Below are 21,410 nucleotides of genomic sequence, written 5' to 3'. Positions count from 1 at the left end.
CTGGAATTCCAGCCGGCGATGTGTAATGCCCAGAAGGAAAGTTACCGCTGTAACAGCAGCTCTGTGGCTTCACAGGGCAGGCAAACCCCAAGGACTTTATTACATTCACAGATCCTCCCCTCTCGCCCCACCCCACACCCCCACCAGGTGTGAAATGTGGACGTCAGCACCCCAGCTGCAACAGGAGAAGGAAGGCCTGGGGTCGGGGGAGCTCGGCAGACCCCTGTACCCTTGTCCTGATGGAGGACAGCACCCCCTCAGCAGAAGTACAACTGGCGGGGAAAGCCAGGTGGGCTCTAGGATGTGGAAAATAAGGCTTGGAGAGAGCCCTGGCTGGCATGGCTCAGTGGTTAGAGTGTCGGCCTGTGCACCAGAGCATTTGTGGGTTTGATTCCCGTCAATTCCCGTCCCTGGTTGGGGCATGTGTGGGAGGCAACAGATGGATGTGTCTCTCTCACATCGATGTTTCTCTCTCTCTCTTCCTTTGCTTCCACTCTCTCTAAAAAATCAATGGAGCCCTAGCTGTTTTTGGCTCAGTGGATAGTGTCAGCCTGTGGACTGAAGAGTCCTGGGTTCGATTCTGGTCAGGGCACATGCCCGGAATGCGGGTTCAATCCCCAGTGGGGGGCGTGCAGGAGGTGGCCAATCAATGATTCTCTTGTATAATTGATGTTTCTGTCTCTTTCTCCCTCTCCCTTCCTCTCTGAAATCAATAAAAAGATATTTGAAAAATAAAAATAAATGGAAAAAATATCCTTACTCTCCCCCCCCAAAAAAAAAGCTTGGAGAAGTGAAAGTGCTAGAACAGGTGTCACTGTCCTTGTTATTTCACCAGCTCACTTGTGTGTGATGGTGTGTGTGATGCCGTGTGTGATGGCATGTGTGATGGCATGAGTGATAGCATGTATGTCTGTTTGTGTCCATGTATCTGTACACGTCTCTGAGGGATGAGCCTTTTTGTGTGTGTCTGAGCGTGACTATGTGTACGCTTAGGGCTGTGCGTCTGTGCGTTGTGTGGGTCTCTGTGTGTGGGGCATGTGTCTATTTGTGTACCTATATGGTGGAGGCCAGGTCCAGAGGGACTTGCTTCCTCCAAAGCCTTAGGAGAGCGGCCTGTGAAGGTTTATAATTATTGTCCCTTTAAAATGGGATGGTCTTTTATTCACCTTCCATGGAACCAACTCCTTCCGGCTCTGTTGGGCTCAAATCCACCTCATTCATTCATTCATTCATTCATTCATTCATTCAACAAAATACGGTCTCTCCCCTTCATAGACCCTGCCAGGCTTCCTCCCAACCACAAGGCCTGCCTCTTCTCTGAATAAAAATGACCGCAAGGGCCCTTGTTTATCAAACACCAACCCAGTCATTACAGGACAAGCTCCTGCTCAGAACTTCCCGTCGTCCATCCCTCACTCAATTCCCAAGACAACCTATGAGAAGGCTAATGGCATACCACACTCCAGGGGAAAAACGAGACAATTTGGCCGGCTTTTGCAACTTCTCCAAGTTCATACAGCCGATCAGTGGGTAAACGAGGGTGAAAACAGTTCTGACTCCAAGCCTGTGCTCTAGGCTCCCAGGTACTGGTCTCTGAGAGGTCTTGGCCCCCCACCCAGACCCTGTCCACTGCCTGGTGTTGAGTTGACCCACATGGTAGGGCCTGGGGCTCAGGCCTCTGGGTGGTCCTGTAGGGCCTGCCCAGGGCTGTGCACATTTGTAGCCCACCCTGCACCCACGCGGAGGAGCCGCGAGTCAGACCCGAGTGCACACACTTGAGGGCAGAGCTGCCTCCCAGATGCTCTTGGGTGGGCCGGGGCGACAGGGAAACCCTGCGCAGCTCAAATTCAGTGCTCACTGCTGGTTACCGAGCTCACATGGCCGCTCAGAGAGCCCGTGCAGGAAAACACGCAGACACACATCACTTCCCTGCTTATGTCACTGCTGTGGAATCCCTTCCACAACCACAAGTGCTAGGATTTCCCCCGCAGAAGTTCAACTCCAAAAGAGAAGAAAAGCTTTGAAACACTAAAACATACACATTTTTCTTGTCTAACTAAGGGCTCTCTAGACTTGCTAGTTTTACATTAAGCGCAATAGCTCAGAAGCTGGGAACGCATTTGGCACATTTTAAAATTCAAATTAAGATCTGAATTCTATCCCTCTTGCCAGAGACAGAAGTTCATCAAGCCCTCTTTTTCTTTCTTTCTTTAATATATTTGTATTGATTTCAGAGAGAAAGGGAGAGGGAGAGAGAGCTAGAAACATCAATGATGAGAGAGAATCATTGATTGGTTGCCTCCTGCACGCCCCCCACTGGAGTTTGAGCTCGCAATCCTGGCATGTGCCCTTGACTGGAATCAAACCCAGGACCCTTAAGTCCACAGGTCTGTTCACTGAGCCAAACCAGCTGCTAGGGCACACTGAGCTCTCTTAAAGGCTTTCCTCCAGGGAATCCACAGGACCTTCTGTATCTGTCCTTCTCAGAGCTCATCACACCCCCTGGGAGTGATTATGGAAAAGCAGGGTGCGGCAAGCCCCGGCCGCCTGCTTCGGCCAGTGGGCTGGCCAAGAGCTTGGACCCCAGGCCCAAGAGCTTGGACCCCAGGCCCGTGCCTGACTGATATTTCACACTTGCAGCTTCCGTGAATGACTTTCAAATTCCACAATGTGATGCCAATGAGGAAAAATCCCTAGTTTTGAAAGTCTAGTTGGAGACTGCATGAGAGAAAGATACAGGGGGAGGCAAGGCAAAAATGCAAGCAAGCCTACAATGATTTCAGTCTATCTGAAAACCGGCCACCAACGCATAGTCTTTTTGTGACTCCCAGGACTTAGGCTCCCGGTGAGGCGCCTCCCTGGTCTTCCTATCTCATTCCCTCTCTTCCCTTTTTCCAGCCAACGAGCTTCTCCCACTGCCATGCCAACGTCACTCTTTGAACGCCCAGGGAGGCACGTCTGCAAGGACGAGGTCTTTGCCAAGGACCCTCCTTCCCTCTGCTCTAGAAGTCATAATTTACCATCAGCCCAGCCTTCCACCCGAGACCTCCTCCTTGGAGTGGTATTGGGGTAGGAGGACCATGGTGAACATACACCAGTCCTCCATCATCCCAACTAGAATGCACGACTAGTTAGTTCCACACAACCTCCGCTCGCTTAGCAAACCCCTTCCCTCTGCTGCTAACAGGTTCCTGCATCTTGCTTCTCAAAGCCCGCGGCTTTCTTTATTCAGCTCTTTTTAAAAATGGCCTTCTGGGTAGAGATCCCTTTTCCCAACTGCCAGCATGGCACCGTCCTCAGCACCTCAAACCAAACACATCCAGGATGGCCTCAGTCCTCTCTGCTTTCACTGCGGGAGGCTCCGCCCGTCCACCTGGCAGACCAGAGCCTCGTGTGCCTTTTGCACGCTCTCTCCTCACGCTTACAGCCCATTCTGCGCAGCAAGCCCTTTCTATCCTCCCACCGCCTTTCCACCCGCAGTTTTGTTTCCCAGTCAGCTGTGCAATGCGAATCCTGCAGGTAGAAGGGCATTATAATTCGGGAATCAAATTATATGGAGCCCTCGCTGGTTTGGCTCAGTGGATAGAGCTTCAGCCTGCGGACTGAAGGGTCCTGTGCTTGATTCCGGTCAGGTCCCTTCCCTTTTTCCAGCCAGTGATCTCCCAGTACTCCCCAAGGTCACTCTTTGAACTCCTGCAATTCTCTCTTCTCTATCAGAATCCTGCCAATCCTCATGGACAATTTCATTCGTTCATTCAAAAAATATGTGTTGCGCCCTGGCCTATGTGGCTCAGTTGGTTGGGCTTCATCCTGTGCACCAAAAGCTTGCTGGTTCATGGGTTGCAGGCTTGATCCCCAGAAGGGGGTGGTCAGGAGGCAGCCAGCTGATGTTTCTCTCTCATTGAAGTTTCTCTTTCTCTCCCTCTCCCTTTAAAATCAATAAAAAAACAATGTTTAACAAATGATCTTACTCATATGTGGAATCTAATGAACAAAATAAACTGATGAACAAAATAGACCCAGAGACATAGAAGCATGGAACAGACTGACAAATTTCAGAGGGAAGGTAGGGGTGGGGAGAGATTGACCAAAGGACTTATATGCATATATATATATAACCCGTGGAGATAGACAATAGTGTGGTGAAGGCCTGGAGTGGGGGGCAGGGTTGGGATGGAGGGAGTCAATGGGAGCAAAAAAGGAGGGCATCTGTAATACTTTCAACAATAAAGATACATTAAAAAAATATATTTGTTGCCTGGCCAGCATGCCTCAGTGGTTGAGCATCGACCTATGAACCAGGAGGTCACAGTTTGAATCCTGGTCAGGGCATGTGACTGGGTTGTGGGCTTGATCCCCAGTGAGGGGCATGCAAGAGGCAGCTGATCAATGATTCCCTTTCATCATTGATGTTTCCATCTTTTTCTCCTTCTCCTTGCCTCTCTGAAATCAATAAAAAAATATTTTTAAAAAATTTCTTTTGGGTTGAGGACTATGACATCCAGCACTGTTCGAGGCCCTGAGACATAGGTCCACCAATTAGGCAAGTCTTGCTGTCACTCCTGACAGAGGGCAGACAGCACCACCTCCTGCACGCAGCCCCCTCAGCCAAATACCTCATCCACGAGGATCTGATTTCTTCTTCATCCCTCTAGCGCAGTGATGGCGAACCTATGACACGCGTGTCAGCACTGACACGCGTAGCCATTTCTGATGACATGCGGCCGCATGCCGAGGATGAAACATTTGCTGCTCCTGAGGATGAAACATTTGTGACTAGAGTCTTGGAGTTAGTTTTTTCCTCAAAGTGACACACTACCCGAGTTATGCTCAGTGTTTTGGCGAAGATTGACACACCAAGCTCAAAAGGTCGCCCATCACTGCTCTAGCGTTTGCTTTCTGAGTTGCTCCTTTGATCCTTGCTTATTCTGACTATCTTATGCTACTCTTTATCTGTCCATGTGTGTTTGCTGCCTCGTTGGACAGTGAGTCCCTCAAGGGCAGGACTGTGCCGCCTTCATTTTTGTATTACCTACGGCTCCTACTGCCAGACAGACACAGAGTGGGTCCTCAAATTTTTTTGGAATGAACCAATACTAATTTCTAAAAACCCAATGACAGGAATTCGGTTTAGCTGGAAACATCAGGCTCCCAAGCCAAAAATTTAATAAAGACTCCCTTTATTCTTTGTTTAATGCAACCTAAACAGCGAGACAGCGTTGGCCTCCCTTCTTCACAGCATATGCACTGCTTGTGTGACTTAATAGAGGAACAAGAATGTTTGTCCTTTATCCATGCGTTCTCTTGTCATCTAGGCTACTTACCACCCTCCTTTGCCCCCCTCGAAATCTGATGCGAATAAATAGTTATTGAACAAAATCGAAAGCGGATCTGACCGTCAGCACGCTTCAGACGGTTTAGCTAAGTGTAGATTTGTAAAGCATCTGAGGCACGTTGTATTAGAAGGGTCTGGCTGCACGGTAATTATCCCCTTTGATGATTAAGTCGGGGATTCATAGTAAGAACTGCCTGTAACATTCCCAGCCTGTGACTTGTGTCAGATGGAGGAGAGGGGAGAGGGGCGGCATGGCCACGGTGTCTGTTCCTCAGCTCTGTGATGGAGCCGGGTTGGGCCGGTGGGGACGGGGCTGGGGTGGTGTGGAGAGCTGAGGTCATGCTGAGCTACCAGAGGAAAAAGCCACAGTGTGTCTGGGCCCTCCTCCTATAAATCATGAGTTTGCAGCGCTGCTGGAAAACCGAATGCTCTGTTTCATTTTCCGACCCGAAGCACTGGGGTAGGTAACAGAGGCTGCTTCTTTGAGAACAGGCAAGCCCTGCTGTCTGCAGGAAGCTGGCGGGACACCTGCTCCAGCGGCCAGTCCCTCTGACCCAGCAGGAGGGCTGAGGCCACAGCCCAGCAAGTCTTGGGCCAGGCCCAACAGTCCGCCACACTCCCAGGTGGGATATCTGATGTTTCTCCTAGCAATCATCACCATGGTAACTGAGTAATGACCTGTGAAATCATCTTTCTCCACTACTGAGCAGGGCAGTCCATCAGGGCAAGACTGTCCATTCATTTCATTAATCCTTTATTCCCAGGGCCTAGCATTGGGTCTATGCTCAATGAATGAATGAACAGATACAGCATCCAGCTGCCTTAGCAATAGCCTCGTGGGGATGGGGCGGTGGATTCCTTGGCACTGACCCTTCCAGCATGGCTGAGGTGACTCGAATGGACCACTGGGGCCCATTGCAGAGCCAGACTGGACACTACCAGCCTGCCCTCATCACATCAGCAGACTACCGACCGAGGCATCCGCCCACCCACCTCAGCCCCATGCCTTCCACAGAGCATCCCTACCGTTCTTTCCCCATTAACCCCGCCCTTTCCGAACTGCCACACACTTTACCGTCCACCCCACGCTGCTCAGAGTGCTGCACTGTTCATTCACTTTTTCCATCGAAAACAATTTATAATGCTGCTTATCCACTTATTTCATCTCACCAACAATGATGATCGTATTTATGCTTTGGAAAGCGTTGCAATGTGCCCTGGCCACCAACCAAGTTCCCAGACCCGCCAGGAAGTGCGTGGTTTCAAACATTTCGTGTTAGCTGCATAAATGCCCTTTTGCTTTTCAGAGGCCGTGACCTATTTTTAGTTGGGAAAATAGGTCACCCTAGAACGGCTTCTCTTGTGTCCCTTGTGGTGGCTGGCATGCCTGGCCTCACGGAGGCCCTGGACAAACAGGACCGTGGAATGTTAGCACGGACAGGCCCTCACACATCCTCTCCCTGCGAGCGGGAGACCAGGCCCGGGACGGCCCGACAGTCAGCAGGACTGGGGATTTCACCGCCCTGCTGGAGAGGCGGGCACACACTGCCCACTTGTTACCATTTCTCCTCCGGCCGCAGAGGGAGGCCGTCCAGCTATCCTGTGGCCACTGGGGGAAGCAGGTCTATATTTAGGCCTGGAGGGACCACCACCTTCTCGGCTGCACAGAGATGAACACAGCCTCCCTTTCTCCCCTAAACCCCCGGTGCAACCTGTTGCGCCATCTCTCTGGTGGGAGAACAAAACTCTGGCTGGGGGTGCTGGGACTTTTTAGAGTTGATTCCTCCCTTTTGGGCCCCAGGCCTCCACCCCAGATGCCTCAGATGCTGGTGAGATAAGGCTGCTGCTAAGAAGAAAAAATATACACACACACACACACAGTTGAAACATTTGGTAGCTGTCTGTGACTAATAAAAACCTGGACTCCTGGAATCAAATGCTTGCAACAGCTTCAGTCCCTGTGGTTAAGAGAAGAAAAAGCTTTTTCAGGTCTCAGGCCCTTCCAGAAGGATGTGAGAGAGTGGAGGGCAGGGCACCCGCTTCTCCCAGTCCTGTCCTCCTCATCCCGCTGGTGGCCCCCGCAGACAGCCTGGGCTGTCTGCTGTCATGAAGGAGAAACGGAGTCTCTGGGGCCACCGAGGGAGAGGCCACACCTAAATCCTACAGCCTAGAGATTTCTGATCAGTTCTGGTAACCTAACTGCTTTGGCAAAGGAGCCTTTAAAAAATGGGTCAGGAAGAAGGTGAGGTGGGAGGTAGAGAAAAGGAAAAGACCCGACTCTTCCTGATCTAACCACACATGGCCCCAGACACAAGCCTTTCTATGAGCACATGACTTAGCAATGCGCAAAACAGCCAGCTAGAGGTTTGCTCAGAGGGCATCTGGATTTGTCATCTCTCCTTATCTAATGCTTTTTCCAACCTGTCTGCCCGCCACAGACCGGAAACAAAGCCTCTCGATTTAAGAACCTCTGAAATCCTGGGGATGTTGGTTGGGGCTCTGTTTTCTAGGTTTAAAACAGATCTGTTCCCTTGGAACCAACAGTCTTTCCCTTTTATTTTTCGCTCCTGCTTACCTCTTTGCAAGATTTTGTGGTTTTAAGGTTCGAGGCTCATTGTCCCTGTGAAAAGGCTATTTTACAGCGAGGTGTCCAGAGACCTCTGAAGGGTTAGTTGCTCCAGACATACGGCTGCAAGCCTCAGGCTCCCCTTGGACCACAACCCACGTGTCCTGCCTGCAGCTCTGGGGTCTAAAACTTAGAATGCATAGGAAGAGGTGACAGAAAAGGGAGAGCTGAGACTTTGCCTGGCTAATTTTCTGGATGAAAGGAACCCAGGCGGGTTCATCAGTTGTAGGACTAACTCCACAGTCTGCAAGCACTTTTACAAAGACATCTTGATTGTTTTCCCCCTTAGGAATATTTAAAACTGTCTTGTAAATGATGAGTGCATGCTGTGTTGTTCTGACAACGTAATCACTGCCACTCTGGATTAGCTAGAAGGACTGGATTCAACCCGCTCATCTTAAAGAAGAGAATGGACTTGCCCGGTGTTCTAAATGCTGGCCAGCAGGTAGCTCCGGGCCCACACCTGTGACCTCTCCCTCGGTGGGGCCATTCACACAAAGAGGGTGTGCTCTTTCCCTGCTTTAGGAGGACATTTATGAGGTGTCAAGGGGCCACAGGGATGCCCCAAGCAGACGGAGGAGTCCACTGGAAGCAGTTAGCTCATTGAGTGAAATTCCATCAGCTGGGCCCCAAGGCTTAGTGACTCATGCCTCTGGCATCCCAGAGTGGGATGAACTTGGTCTGGACTGATGCACGGTTTTCTTCCACTCTCCGCTTCAGAAATTCCAGTGTGTTCCTGAGAAGGCCCACGCCTATGAGGGTCATCTCCCACGGTCTGTGATCTGAACCCAACCTCAAGAGGTCAAGGAGGATGGATATTATAGAGCTGGCTACACCGCTGCAGAGTGAGGCTGTGAAGAGATGGGGTGTCTGCATCTCATTCAATGGACTAGTCCAGTCATTTACACCTGGGGTTCCAAGACACAGAGAAAGCATTAACTGACCCTTCACTTTGACCACACTCCACTCTTGGCCACATTTCCTCCCGCCACCCCCCCCCGCCCCACACACACTTTTGAATGTATGGTTCCCTAACTGGGGGAAATTGAGAGAGGGCTTTAGCTCTTACACTTTGTTGTAGAAGAGTGAGGGCAAGAAGTCGGCTCCTACTTTCAAGGCCAAGGTCGTGAGGAGCCAGAGAAGAGGCAGGGAGAGAGGCAAGCACACAGCACACACACTACCAGCATCCCTTCTGTGTGTGTGTGTGTGTGTGTGTGTGTGTGTGTGTGTGTGTGTGAGAGAGAGAGAGAGAGAGAGAGAGAGAGAGAGAGGCAAGCACACAGCACACACACTACCAGCATCCCTTCTGTGTGTGTGTGTGTGTGTGTGTGTGTGTGTGTGAGAGAGAGAGAGAGAGAGAGAGAGAGAGAGAGAGAGAAACTGATTCACATAATGGTAGACACTGCCAATAACCAGCTGTGGGTGCCTGCTGTGTGGGCTGGGTGGGTGCATTTTCATAAGTGTGGAGTAACAAGGGATCTTAAAAACTGGCAATCTTAAAACGCCTTATCCTGTTTCCTCCCCAGTATAGAAATCTAGCTGCAATTTTCCTGGTCAGAGGACATCCAGTTCCTGTTTGAATCACTCCAGTGACAAGGAACTCACCACTAACAGGGCAACATCACCCACTGCAAACAGGCAGCCCTCAGTGTGACAGAATTTTGATGCTGAGCTGAAATTTACATCCCATTACCTTCCCATCCATCTTAACTCTGGGAGTTAATATAAATCATAAGCATTGTCTCTAGGATAACACTTCAAGTGTTTGAAGAGCGCCACCATGTTCCCCACCATCAGATCGCTTTTCTTGACCCAATATCTTCATTTTCTCATATGATACAGTTTCCAGACCTGTCCCCATCCTGCTGGTGCCTCCTCTGGGTGACCTAGTTAAGAGAAGGCCCCATCTCCTGCCCCCATGGCTGCTTCATGCTTCCCATGCCCAGCTCAGATCAGGACCCAAGTGACCGACAGAGACTTGGTCGACAACAGCTGCCCTCTCACTCCAACAAGAATTGTTTGAGTTGTCTTGTACCCATGGTGTGGGGAAGTGGGTTTACGATATCTAAATCCAGCCTACCACCAGGAATGCTCAGGACCTACTCAAGAAGGCAAATAATCCCTTCCACTAATATTTACAGGGTAAAATAAGATTGTTGTTAGAGTAATAAATTTGACAGTAAAATAGTAGTCAAGTTTTCAGGCAAATTTAAATTGGCTAGTTGAAACAAGTGAATATTCTAGAAAAATTAATTGTACTGGACAAAAAGGTGTTCCTAAAGTGTTAACTAAAATTTTTATTGGTACTTCATCTCATGATACAATTGTGCACCATGTAATGAACCTAAAACAGTAATATTATAGTGCAAAAAAATTAAAAATTTAAAAGCCATCAAGACTACATTATAAAATTTTCAAAAGGCTCCTAACATTTAAATCAAAAAAGGAGGGGATAGTAGAAGAATATCATGTAAGGAAAAATATCCTGTAAGTAAATTACATCTAGAAAATTAATACTTTAGAAAATTAATTGTAAGGCTAAAAGCAAGACACCCATGAAAAACACACAAGGTGTCAAAACAAGCCAGAGGAAAATCATTTGGGCAAAAAATGAAATAGGATCCCAAGTCAAATTTATAGAAAATATTCCTTTATTAACTTTTGGTCGAGAATATGTTTGTATATTTTCAGAAAACAACTCCGAGACCATGTGGATTCCAGCAATAGAGAGGAATCGACAGGACTACTCCAGCCATGAAGACAGAAGAGAAGCAGTCCAGAGATGGAAGACACTGACGTGGCCTTCCCATACTAGCAGTTAGCAGCTGTGCATCACTGCAGGTTGCCCAGGACCAAACCAGAGAGAGTCGGACCTGCATTACCACCATTTGTCCACCACCCAGAACTGTAATGTCAGTGCTGACATGTACACATAAGGAACTGTTGGACATTGAAATTGGGTCTCAAAAGAACTGTTGGCCCAGAAAGAAACTCACTACAGACTGATTCATTTGCCTGTCACCATAACCATTATTGCTTGTCTCATTTTCGGTTCTTATAAGTGTATTTCTAATAGCACATGATCTCACTCATCTAGGGAAAATAATGAACAACATAGACGGATGAACAAGAACAGACCCAGAAACAAGGAGGCATGGATCAGACTGTCGGGCCTCAGAGGGAGGGTAGGGGAGGGAGGGGGTAAAGGGGAGAGATCAACCAAATGACTTGTGTGCAAGCATATGAGACTAACCAGCGGTTAAGGACAACAGGGGGGTGGGGGCATGTGTGGGGAGAGGTGTGGAATGGGAATGGGGGGATGAGGACAAATATGTGATACCTTAATCAATAAAGAAATTTAAAAAAAAAAAAAGGAGAGAGAGAGGGCCCCAGAACTGAACCCTGCACTCATTTCTTGGTCCAAAATGCAAAGACTTTAGGGAAATAACTCTTCTTTTAATGTATGGGTTTATACTCACTTTATTTTTAGCCGCCATATCATCCCTGTGGCTTATACTGAGCTGTTAATCAACCAACCCCCTTCAGGGATATTTTAAATATAATTAACACTTTTCAGTCACGTGCCATAGCTTTTGCTCTGTGGCTGGTCGCGCCCCCCCTTCCCCCACGCACCCTTAACCTTGATATAGGACCTTCTATTCATCCCTAATATGTTATAGGGCCTATCATTTCAACCTACTGAGGTTTTTCTGAACCTGATTCCATAATGTTCTATACCAGTGGTCGGCAAACTGCGGCTCGCGAGCCACATGCAGCTCTTTGACCCCTTGAGTGTTCTAACGCCACTTCTTCAAAATAGACTCGCCCAGGCCGAAAACCGACTTCTGCGCATGGGCCACGAAGTTTCAATCACACTGTACGTGCGCGCCCGCATGTGGTATTTTGTGGAAGAGCCACACTCAAGGGGCCAAAGATCCGCACGTGGCTCACGAGCCGCGGTTTGCCGACCACTGTTCTATACCAACAACCTTCATGGTTTTCTGTCTAAAATGAATTTGATCAGTACTCATCTTAATCTCCATGTAAATTTCTGCTAATGATGGAGAAGCAGGAGAGGAGCCCTGGGAGACACCATAGAGCCCATCCCCTGTGTTCACACTGGCCACTCAGCAGCTGTCCTGGGTACCATTAGTCAGCACACTGTGTCTCCACCCACTGGCATGCCCACCAAACCTCTATCTTGTCCTCTCGTCCACGCCATTAAAAAGAGACATTTCTTTAGCCAAGAGAAGTGACTCCATGACTTCAGCTCCTGACAGGCTATTACATGAGGTATTTCAGAGGAACTTTCCAGCAGCCCACAGAAATCCCCTTAGGTGGTCTGGGCGGCTCCCTGCCCATCGGGCCAGCTCTGCCAGGAAGCACAGGCTTTAGCCACGAAATCCTGGATGGAAGAATTCTCTGGCAACTCTCAAAGGCTCTCCTCAGACATACTGAGATCTGTGCCCTTTCATGACCTACTTTCATCAGACACCACAGGGAAGAGGTACAGGGCACTGCCCATCAGTTGAAAACTTCCTCAATGTCTTGTGGCTGGACATGAGAGCCCCCAGTCTGACTCGTGGGAACCAATCATCTGGCTCCTGAGAACCAGTCTGGCTCCCGAGAACCAGTCTGGCTCGATTTGTAGATGGTAAGAGGGAGGCCTTCTAGGAAAGGGCAGAGTCTGAAAGATGGTGGAAGTCATCTAGCCCTTCAACTCGATGTCCCCCAGGTAGTCCTCTCTGAGTTACTGTAAATTCATTCAGGATCTAGGCTCCTTCCCGTGTCCCCAAAGGCATGCATCTTGCCTTCTCAGATTATAAGGGCTGGAGGACAAGGGCCAAGTTTTCCTTCCCTAATGGGTGTCCCAGACTGTGATGTGCAAGCAGCAGACACCCAGCAAATGCCCAGCAGAAAGGTAGGTACCAAGCTTTCTTACCATGGATTCTCGACCCTTCCAGAAGGAGAAAGTACTGTCCAACATATTTTTTCAGTCACGTATCTACCTATTCTACCCGATTTTCATATGACCTTATTTCCCCTTCAAATGCTCAGCATTAGAAGTGCCCATAGAGGTAGCCAATAAAACTTCTCTGTTGAAATGGTATTCACAGAGTCCTTTTCCAGATCATTTTTGCACATTTTGGCCTACCTCCTTTTGCTTCAAACCATCAATGACTTTCTTATGCCCAGAAGCCTGGATCTTCACTTGACAATCAATAAGGTTCTAGGCTGAACAGAGGCCTGTTAAAGATGTTATACAGAAGCTCACTGTCCTAGTAGGCAGGGCCATGCTGTAAAGGAATGAGTTGCTTCTATGTACTTCTCATTGCTGTTTAGTTTGATGTTTCATCCTGGGAGACTCTTCACCTGCGGGGATAATGGTCTTTGGTTTGCATTCCTGGGAAGAAGAACATTTGGGAATTGGAGATATCGTTCCCATTAGGTACCTAGCATTATTTCTATTGGATAAAATGGTGACTTAGATAGAACCCCTGCCCTCCAGGAGCTTCTAATCTCATTGGAAAGATGGGATACATATAAGTGGTGCTAATTATTCTGTATGAGGTTATGAAGAATGGAGATGAAAAGTGTGAAACTGGGTTGGAAAAGCCCAAATCATAGACTTCATGGTAAAGCAAAGTTGTCATCAGTACCTGGAGCTCTAAATAAAATACATCTATAATAATAAAAGCATAATATGCTAATTGGACCGAATGTCCTTCCAGGATGTCCTTCTGTCCTTCTAGACAAGCCAGGGCTGCGAGGGAAGCCCAGGTCTCGGGTGCCTGCCAGCTGCTGCAGGGAAGCCCGGGTCCCGGGTGCTAGAGGGAAGTCGGTGCTGGCAGCCTGCGGAAGAAAGCCTACTCTTGCATGAATTTCGTGCATCGGGCCTCTAGTCAACTATAAGAATCTCTTCTAGTTATTCCTAAAAAATTGCATTTGAAGAATGTTGGCTAGAGGTGGTCTCATCCTGCCAGCTGAGAGAAGGCTAAAGGTCCTATCCTATAATACAGTGCAGGCTTGGACAAGTTCCCAGCATGCTCTAGGAATATATGAGAAAAGAGCAGGACCGTGTGAGTCATGAGAGGAAACATGAAGACCACAGTCTGGGTAGAACTTCCTCTGAAGCCCAAATAGGGCAATTTCAAGAGTCACCTTTCTTCAGCATTAGTCGTGGGGTTAAAGCACAGGGAAGGCTCCTTGGCCTGGACTCATGCAGCTCCCACTGCCCCTGGGGGATGACATCCAACATGTTCCTTGAGAAAGGCATCTTGGCTGCCTCCTCCTCTGGCTTCATGCCCCACATTTCCTGCACAGAAGAGCAGTGCCATAAATATCTGCTAATTTCATTGTTTCAGTGGAGAGCTTGTCGAAAAGATAAATCTGAAATGAAGCCATAAATGTAGAAGAAGGGTCACGAGCCTCTTGCCTTTCCCAGATGCTGGCTCGGGCCAGGCTGGCAACCTCAGAGTCATCTGCAAGAGCTGGAAACAATAACCAGGCCCCACAGTGGGAGGTTCTGATGCAGCGGGCCTGAAGGGGGGCCCCAGGGTCTGCATGTTAATAAACAGCGAATTGTACTTTTATACACAGCTGGAACCAACAGTTTAGAAAATGTTTTCTCTATTTTTTTTAATCAATGTCAAGAAACTTTAATATTCATACTGTTTAAACCCCATGATTCCATAAATCCACTTCTTGTCCAAAATTCTATTGAAATGATAAAAAACAAAATCAAAGACTATGAACAATGATATGTATAGTAGTTCTATGTATACTTATCTACACATGTCCAATATGCAAGAAAGGATAACTACATTATAGCAGGTTCATAAGATAAAATATTTGGCAACTAATAAAAAACAATGGTTTGGAGAATCTTTGATAACATGGTAAAATTTTCATGATATATAACACAGAATTAAAATTTTAGATATAAAACTTTGAGTCATAAGATTTCAACATTATAAATATTACCTAATATCTGCATTTTTAAAGTGATTCTGATTCCCAGCTACATTGGGGAACAACTTCCCTGTGGTAGCCCCCTCCACGATGGCCCCAGTGATCACCTCCTGTGTCACTCCCTTGGGTAACCTCCTCCCACACTGTACACAACTGTTTTGTGTGACTAACAGAATACAGCAGAAATGAAGGGGTAGCACTTCCGAGATTAGCTTAGGCAATACTGTGGCTTCTAAGTTTTGCTCCCTCTCTCTTTCTCTTTTAAATCACTCACTCTGGAGAGAGACATGTCTTAAGGAAACGTAGGCAGCCTGCGGAGAGGACCAGGGGGCCTCCGCTGACAGCCAGAAAGAAACTAAAGCCTGCCAACAAACACATGAGTCAACTGGGGAGAGGATCTCCCAGCCCCAGCAGCCTGACTGCAACCTCATCAGACTCTGAGCAGAATCAACCAGCTAAGCCACTCCTGGATTCCTGACCCTCCGATCTATGTGAGATAATAAAAGTTTGTTGTGTGAAGCTGCAAAATCTGGGGGGTAACTTGTTATGTAGCAACGGATAGCTAATACATTTCCCTAGTCCAAAGGGCAAGCTCCTGAACATAGCACAGAAGGCCGTCCATGCCCACCTTTCTAGTTGCATTTCTCATGACCCCCAGATTCACATTTTCCTTGAGCAGTACTGGCCTGCTTATTCTCAGTTCACACCTCCATGCCTCTGTGCTTTTGCCCAAGCCATTCCCCACTGATGCCCTTTCCCCACTGATGGCATCCCCTTCTCCAAAAATCCTCCCTCAACGGCCCCCACACCAACTTATGTTGGCTTGGTCCCCCTCCTTAGTGCTCACACACTTCTTGAAATCAGTAAGTGAAAAGTGAGTTACATGTAGAAAAAAACAAACACAAAAACATCTGCCTGGCCAGTGTGGCTCAGTGGTTGAGTGTTGACCCAGGGCACATGCCTGGGTTGCAGGCTCAATCCCCAGTGTGGGATGTGCAGGAGGCAGCTGGTCAATGATTCTCTCTCATCATTGATGTTTTTCTCTCTCTCTCCCTCTCTCTTCCTCCCTCTGAAAACAATAAAATCATATTAAAGAGAGAAAGAAAAGAAAACATCCATATGAAGGCGTCATCAAGAGCACGACTTGCCTCTACGTGGTTGATCAACGAATTGTCGAATTTGAACCCAGGAATCCTTTTCTCACTGCACACCACACCCACGTCTTCTGTGTGCTTGCAGTCGGTGACACCCCAGCCATTGGAGGAGCAGGCTGCGAGGGTGGCCTCTTTGCCAGTGCAGTAGACATTGTCCAACCAGATGGGCCCTGAAGGAAGCAGAGAAGAGAAAAACCAAGCACTATGTCAAAGTAGGTTTGAATTTGGGGAGGGGGAGGGCACCAAAGTTGTACACAGAAAGAGAATTTTTCTCTAATCTTGGCAGCGGTGTGTGGTCATTAATTGATTTTTAGCATGATATTGCGTATAGTTCTAGACCATCTGGATTCCCTTGCCAGAAGGACGCGGTAGATTGAACATGATCAGGGTAGAAATCAGCGTAGAGCCCGGATGTCACATGATGATAATGATGATGATGATGATGTTAGTTATAATATGATGCAAGCCAGACTCACCTTCACCTGTAGCAGAGGCTGGACCGTGACCCCTCAGCCATCCTGCACCTGAGGCTTTGAAGGCATTTCCCTGTGTCACCTCCCCTGACTTCCCCATACTTCAGGGAAGAGGATGAGGTGACCTTGTTAGTCACACTTCACAGATGCAGAGCTCAGGCCACCCCCTGAGCCTGGTGCCCTGGTCTGTTCAGTGTTCTTCTCACTGCCTGAAACTTCCATTCACTGACTCCAAGACTAACCCACAGAGCCACCTCCTTACTTTTCAGAAGTCAGGTGACGAGGATGTGGAGAAATTGGAACCCTTGGGCGCTATTGGTGGGACCGTAAAATGGTGCACCCACCATGGAAAAGAGCATGGTACTCCCTCAAGAAATTAAAAACAGAATTGCCATATGATCCAGCAAGTCCCGGGAGAATGGAAAGCAGGGCCTCAAAGAGCTATTAGCACACCCATGTGTCTTACAGCATTATTCACAATAGCCAAGAAGTGGTATATCCATACAGTGGAATATTATTCAGCCTTAGAAAGGAAGGAAATTCTAAAAAAAAAAAAAAAAAAGGGAGGAAATTCTAACACATGCACAATATGGGTGAAATAGGCCAGTCACAAAAAGGCAAATCAACATTGTTTCCACTGACATAGTCAAAATGTAGTCAAAATTCATAGAGACCAACATAGAATGGTGGATGCCAGGGCTGGAGGAGACGGGATGGGGAGTGATTGTTCAATGGGGACAGAGTTTCAGTTTTCCAGGATAAAAAGTGTCCTGGAGATGGTCACCCTACATGTGAATGTACTTAACACTACCCAGCTGTACACTGGAAACCAGTCAAGATGGCATGTTTGTTTTGTGTGTGTGTGTGTGTGTTTAATATTTTTATTGATTTCAGAGAGAAAGGGAGAGGGAGAGATTGAAACATCAATGATGAGAATCACTGATGATGAGAATCATTGATCGGCTGCTTCCTGCACGCCCCCCATCAAACCCACAACCCGGGCATGTGCCCTTGACCGAATCGAACCCGGGACCCTTCAGTGTGCAGACCAATGCTCTATCCACTGAGCCAAACCGGCTAGGGCACGATGGCATGTTTTTAATGTTATGTGCATTTTACCATAATTAAAATTAAAAAATTTTAAAGGACTACAGGGTTTTTCAAATAGTGATTTTTATAAGTGCCACTACCACATGAAAGGAAACAAAATCAGGTAAGCCTCTCACGCTTCTTAATGCTCCATATGGTGAGGTCAGATAATAGGGTTCCCCCTTCTCTCTCAGGCTTGGGTACTTCGTGACTCGGTCAACCACTTAAACAAGCCTGTTCCCCATTTCCAAAGCAAACAATGACACCCAACAAACAGGTTGCCATGGATATTCAATGAGATAATCTTGTTCCTGGTACATTTTCAACCTCCCTTTCCCCTTCCTTCTCCCAGTAAGTCAGAAAAACAATGAATACTGTTGTTTCCCTGATGCCAGGAAGAAGCAGATAAAAACACTCCCATTGTAGAGATGAGAAAACCAAGGAGACCCCGAGGCTCTGAAGGTCAGGGAGGACGCAGGGCCAGTCTCCGGACATCGAGGCCCTGATGAAACGTGTCCACTGTGACAGATGGCTGGTCAGGCCCCAACAGGAGCGCTTTGGCCGCACTGAGGGGAACAAAGAGCTATTGAAAACATCTGGGCTGAGGTTTTCCAACTGGTTTCTCAATTTGGCCCGGTTTCCAAGCCATCAAGCGCCACTGAAACATATGCTCCCTAACCGATTGCTGTTTCAACAACAAACCAATGTTTGTCTTGCTAAGTAGCAGCAAGGAAAAGACCCTCCATGGTTGACGCGGCCTCTTCCCGGGAACATTCTGTAGCAAAGCTGCTGAAGGAACAGAGGTGCTGGGAAGAAGCAGCGCCCTTTTCCCATCGGCAATGAGAGGAACCACCCTTGCAAGGGGACGGGGAGCCAGATAGCACACGGCTGAAGGCAGCATGAAAAGCTAAAAAATTTACACCGGGGTCTGCTTAACTTCTCATAAGGAATGTTTGCAATTAGCCCCTGGAGTGTTCATGGGAACTAACTTAACCTCAAAGAACTGGTTTCTCTTTCTTTCTTTCTTTCTTTCTTTCTTTCTTTCTTTCTTTCTTTCTTTCTTTCTTTCTTTCTTTCTTTCTTTCTTTCTTCCTTCCTTCCTTCCTTCCTTCCTTCCTTCCTTCCTTTCTCTTTCTTTCTTTCTTTCTTTCTTTCTTTCTTTCTTTCTTTCTTTCTTTCTTTCTTTCTCTCTCTCTCTCCCTCCCTCCCTCCCTCCCTCCCTCCCTCCCTTCCTTCCTTCCTTCCTTCCTTCCTTCCTTCCTTCCTTCTTTCTTTCTTTCTTTCTTTTTAAAATTTTTTATTGATTTCAGAGAGAGGAAGGGAGAGGGAAAGATAGACACATCAATGATGAGAGAGAACCATTGATCGGCTGCCTCCCGCACGCCCCACACTGGGGATCGAGCCCACCACCTGGGCATGTGCCCCTGACCAGGAATCGAACCGTGACCTCCTGATTCATGGGTCGCTGCTCAACCACTGAGCCACACCGGCCGGGCAGAATGGCTTTCTTAAGAAGCTTCAATTCACCCCCAATCATTCTACCCTTTGCACTTTCTCACCCGTTATTTCTTAGATGGTAGAAATACAAACTTCTACGCAGCCCAAGACAGCATCACCAAGCATGGACTCTCATGTGGCCTGAATTCATTACAATTTTTTTCCTGTTTACTTAATGCCCATCAACTAGACTGTCCTGATCCCAAAGTGGCCAGCTCTGGCTCTGCCCACTGAAGGCAGATTCTAGGCTCAGTGCAACAGGTGCCATCTACCAGCTGCTAGGAAGGTGGCATTTGGGTCACATGGGGGGTCAAACCTTGGACACAAAATGCCAGTCAATCAGAAGCAAAACTTGATTTCTCCCTTTCCACTCACGTACCCTAAGAAATGCTTCTGGCCCTGGCCGGTTTGGCTCAGTGGATAGAGCGTCGGCCTGCGGACTGGAGGGTCCCAGGTTCGATTCCGGTCAAGGGCATGTACCTCAGTTGCGGGCACATCCCCAGTAGGGGGTATGCAGAAAGCAGCTGATCGATGTTTCTCTCTCATCGATGTTTCTAACTCTCTCTCCCTCTCCCTTCTCTCTGTAAAAAAATCAATAAAAAATATATTTAAAAATGTTTTTAAAAAGAGAAATGCTTCTGACATGAGGAGAAGAGATGCATAAACAAATCCACAGACCACTGGGAAGAGGAAGATCAGAAATGAATTTCTACTTGAGCACCAGAGCTGCCAGGGAAATGCAAATTGTTCAAGTTAGAATCTTCGGGGCCTCACTTGGTCACCTGCGGGCGTTGTCACTGATCTGCACCAGGAACCAGATCCCATCTCGGACCTAGGACAGGCAGAGGAAAGCAACCGCCTTCGGCTCAGGTGGCTGGGAGACCCATCCTGACGGTGAGCAGTGGGCAGCTGTCCCTCTAGAACCCTCTCAGGGCTGGAGATTTCCCTGAGCTCGGAGGCGCTTTGGGAGAAAAGACTGTGGACAGGCCAGGCTGGAAGACCCAGGAGCTGTGGGGGCTCCCTGACTTCCTTACTACACCGTGACCTTGAGGGAAGTAGGTGACAGTGAGCCCTCCTGGAGGGTCACCTTGGAGGGGCGCAGCTGCGCATCCCAGCTCTTCCACAGAGCCGACTCTCGGGTTCAGCAAACTCATTAGTCAACAGAGCCAAATATCAACAGTACAATGATTGAAATTTCTCTTGAGAGCCAAATTTTTTAAACTTAAACTTCTTCTAACACCACTTCTTCAAAATAGACTCGCCCAGGCCGTGGTATTTTGTGGAAGAGCCACACTCAAAGGGGTCAAAGAGCCGCATGTGGCTCGCGAGCCGCAGTTTGCCGACCTCGGGCCTAGGGGAACACCCTCCAGCCTGGTCGAAGTCTCTGGTCACTATGCCACGAACTGTTTGCCACCTGTTCTTAATAATCTCCCAAATCGACATGAATCAATCGGCTAATATTGACTGAGTTCCCACTATGACCCCAGTGCTAAAAATCCTAACTGATTAAATCAAATACTTACATTTAAAAGGTCTCCCATGAGCCCTGACCGGTTTAGCTCAGTGGATAGAGCGTAGGACTGTGGACTGAAGGGTCCCAGGTTCGATTCTGGTCAAGGGCATGTACCTTGGTTGCGGGCACATCCCAGTAGGGAGTGTGCAGGAGGCAGCTGAATCGACGTTTATCTCTCATTGATGTTTCTAACTCTCTAACCCTCTCTCTCCCTTCCTCTCTGTAAAAAATCAATAAAAATATTTTTAAAAAATAAAAATAAAAGGTCTCCCATGATATAAATCAATTGACCACTTTCTGTGGATAGCATGAGGACAGTTAAATTATTATAGCATCTGTTTCTCCCTTCCTCTCTTGGATACTTCTTTCCTACGTCTTGATGGTTTCAACATCCACACAGATTACCTTTCCAGTACTTTTGGACTCATTGTCACTCAACCTCCTCTCGCTAGTGACTTTCCTCCATGCTACATCAACTACTACCCATGGCCATAGACCTTGTCATTACCAATAACCGTAGCCCCCCATCTCCATTTGTATCCTTGTGCCCTGCGCCCATGTCCCTACCCCATCTCTCTAGCAGACTTTTCTAGTATTGCAATCTCTGCAGAGACCCACAGTCCAATGGTCCCAGCTTGCGACTGTCCGTCACTCCTCCACGCAGCACTGTCTGTGGACCATGATTTGAATTCCTCTACTCCCTTGAACTTTTCTCCCATCATCAAACCTGAATGACACCATCTGAGCCAGG

The 21,410-nt window shown here is 47.9% G+C and overlaps 1 protein-coding gene across 2 annotated transcripts in view; it reads right to left on the bottom strand.

The window, feature by feature from the left end:
- The window catches only part of LOXL2 (lysyl oxidase like 2), a 100,579-nt gene that overhangs the window by 40,632 nt on the left and 38,537 nt on the right, over window positions 1-21,410 (bottom strand). For both annotated transcript variants that reach the window (XM_008151472.3, XM_028160608.2), the window contains exon 3: window positions 16,082-16,257. In XM_008151472.3, coding sequence (XP_008149694.2) covers window positions 16,082-16,257 — 176 coding nt within the window. The remainder of the gene's footprint in view (window positions 1-16,081; window positions 16,258-21,410) is intronic.

Source organism: Eptesicus fuscus, chromosome 6 (genome assembly GCF_027574615.1).
Source record: "Eptesicus fuscus isolate TK198812 chromosome 6, DD_ASM_mEF_20220401, whole genome shotgun sequence".
In the NCBI taxonomy this organism is placed as follows: domain Eukaryota; kingdom Metazoa; phylum Chordata; class Mammalia; order Chiroptera; family Vespertilionidae; genus Eptesicus; species Eptesicus fuscus.
The sequence above is the reverse complement of the archived record's forward strand: the minus strand, read 5'-3'. Positions and strand labels throughout refer to the sequence as shown.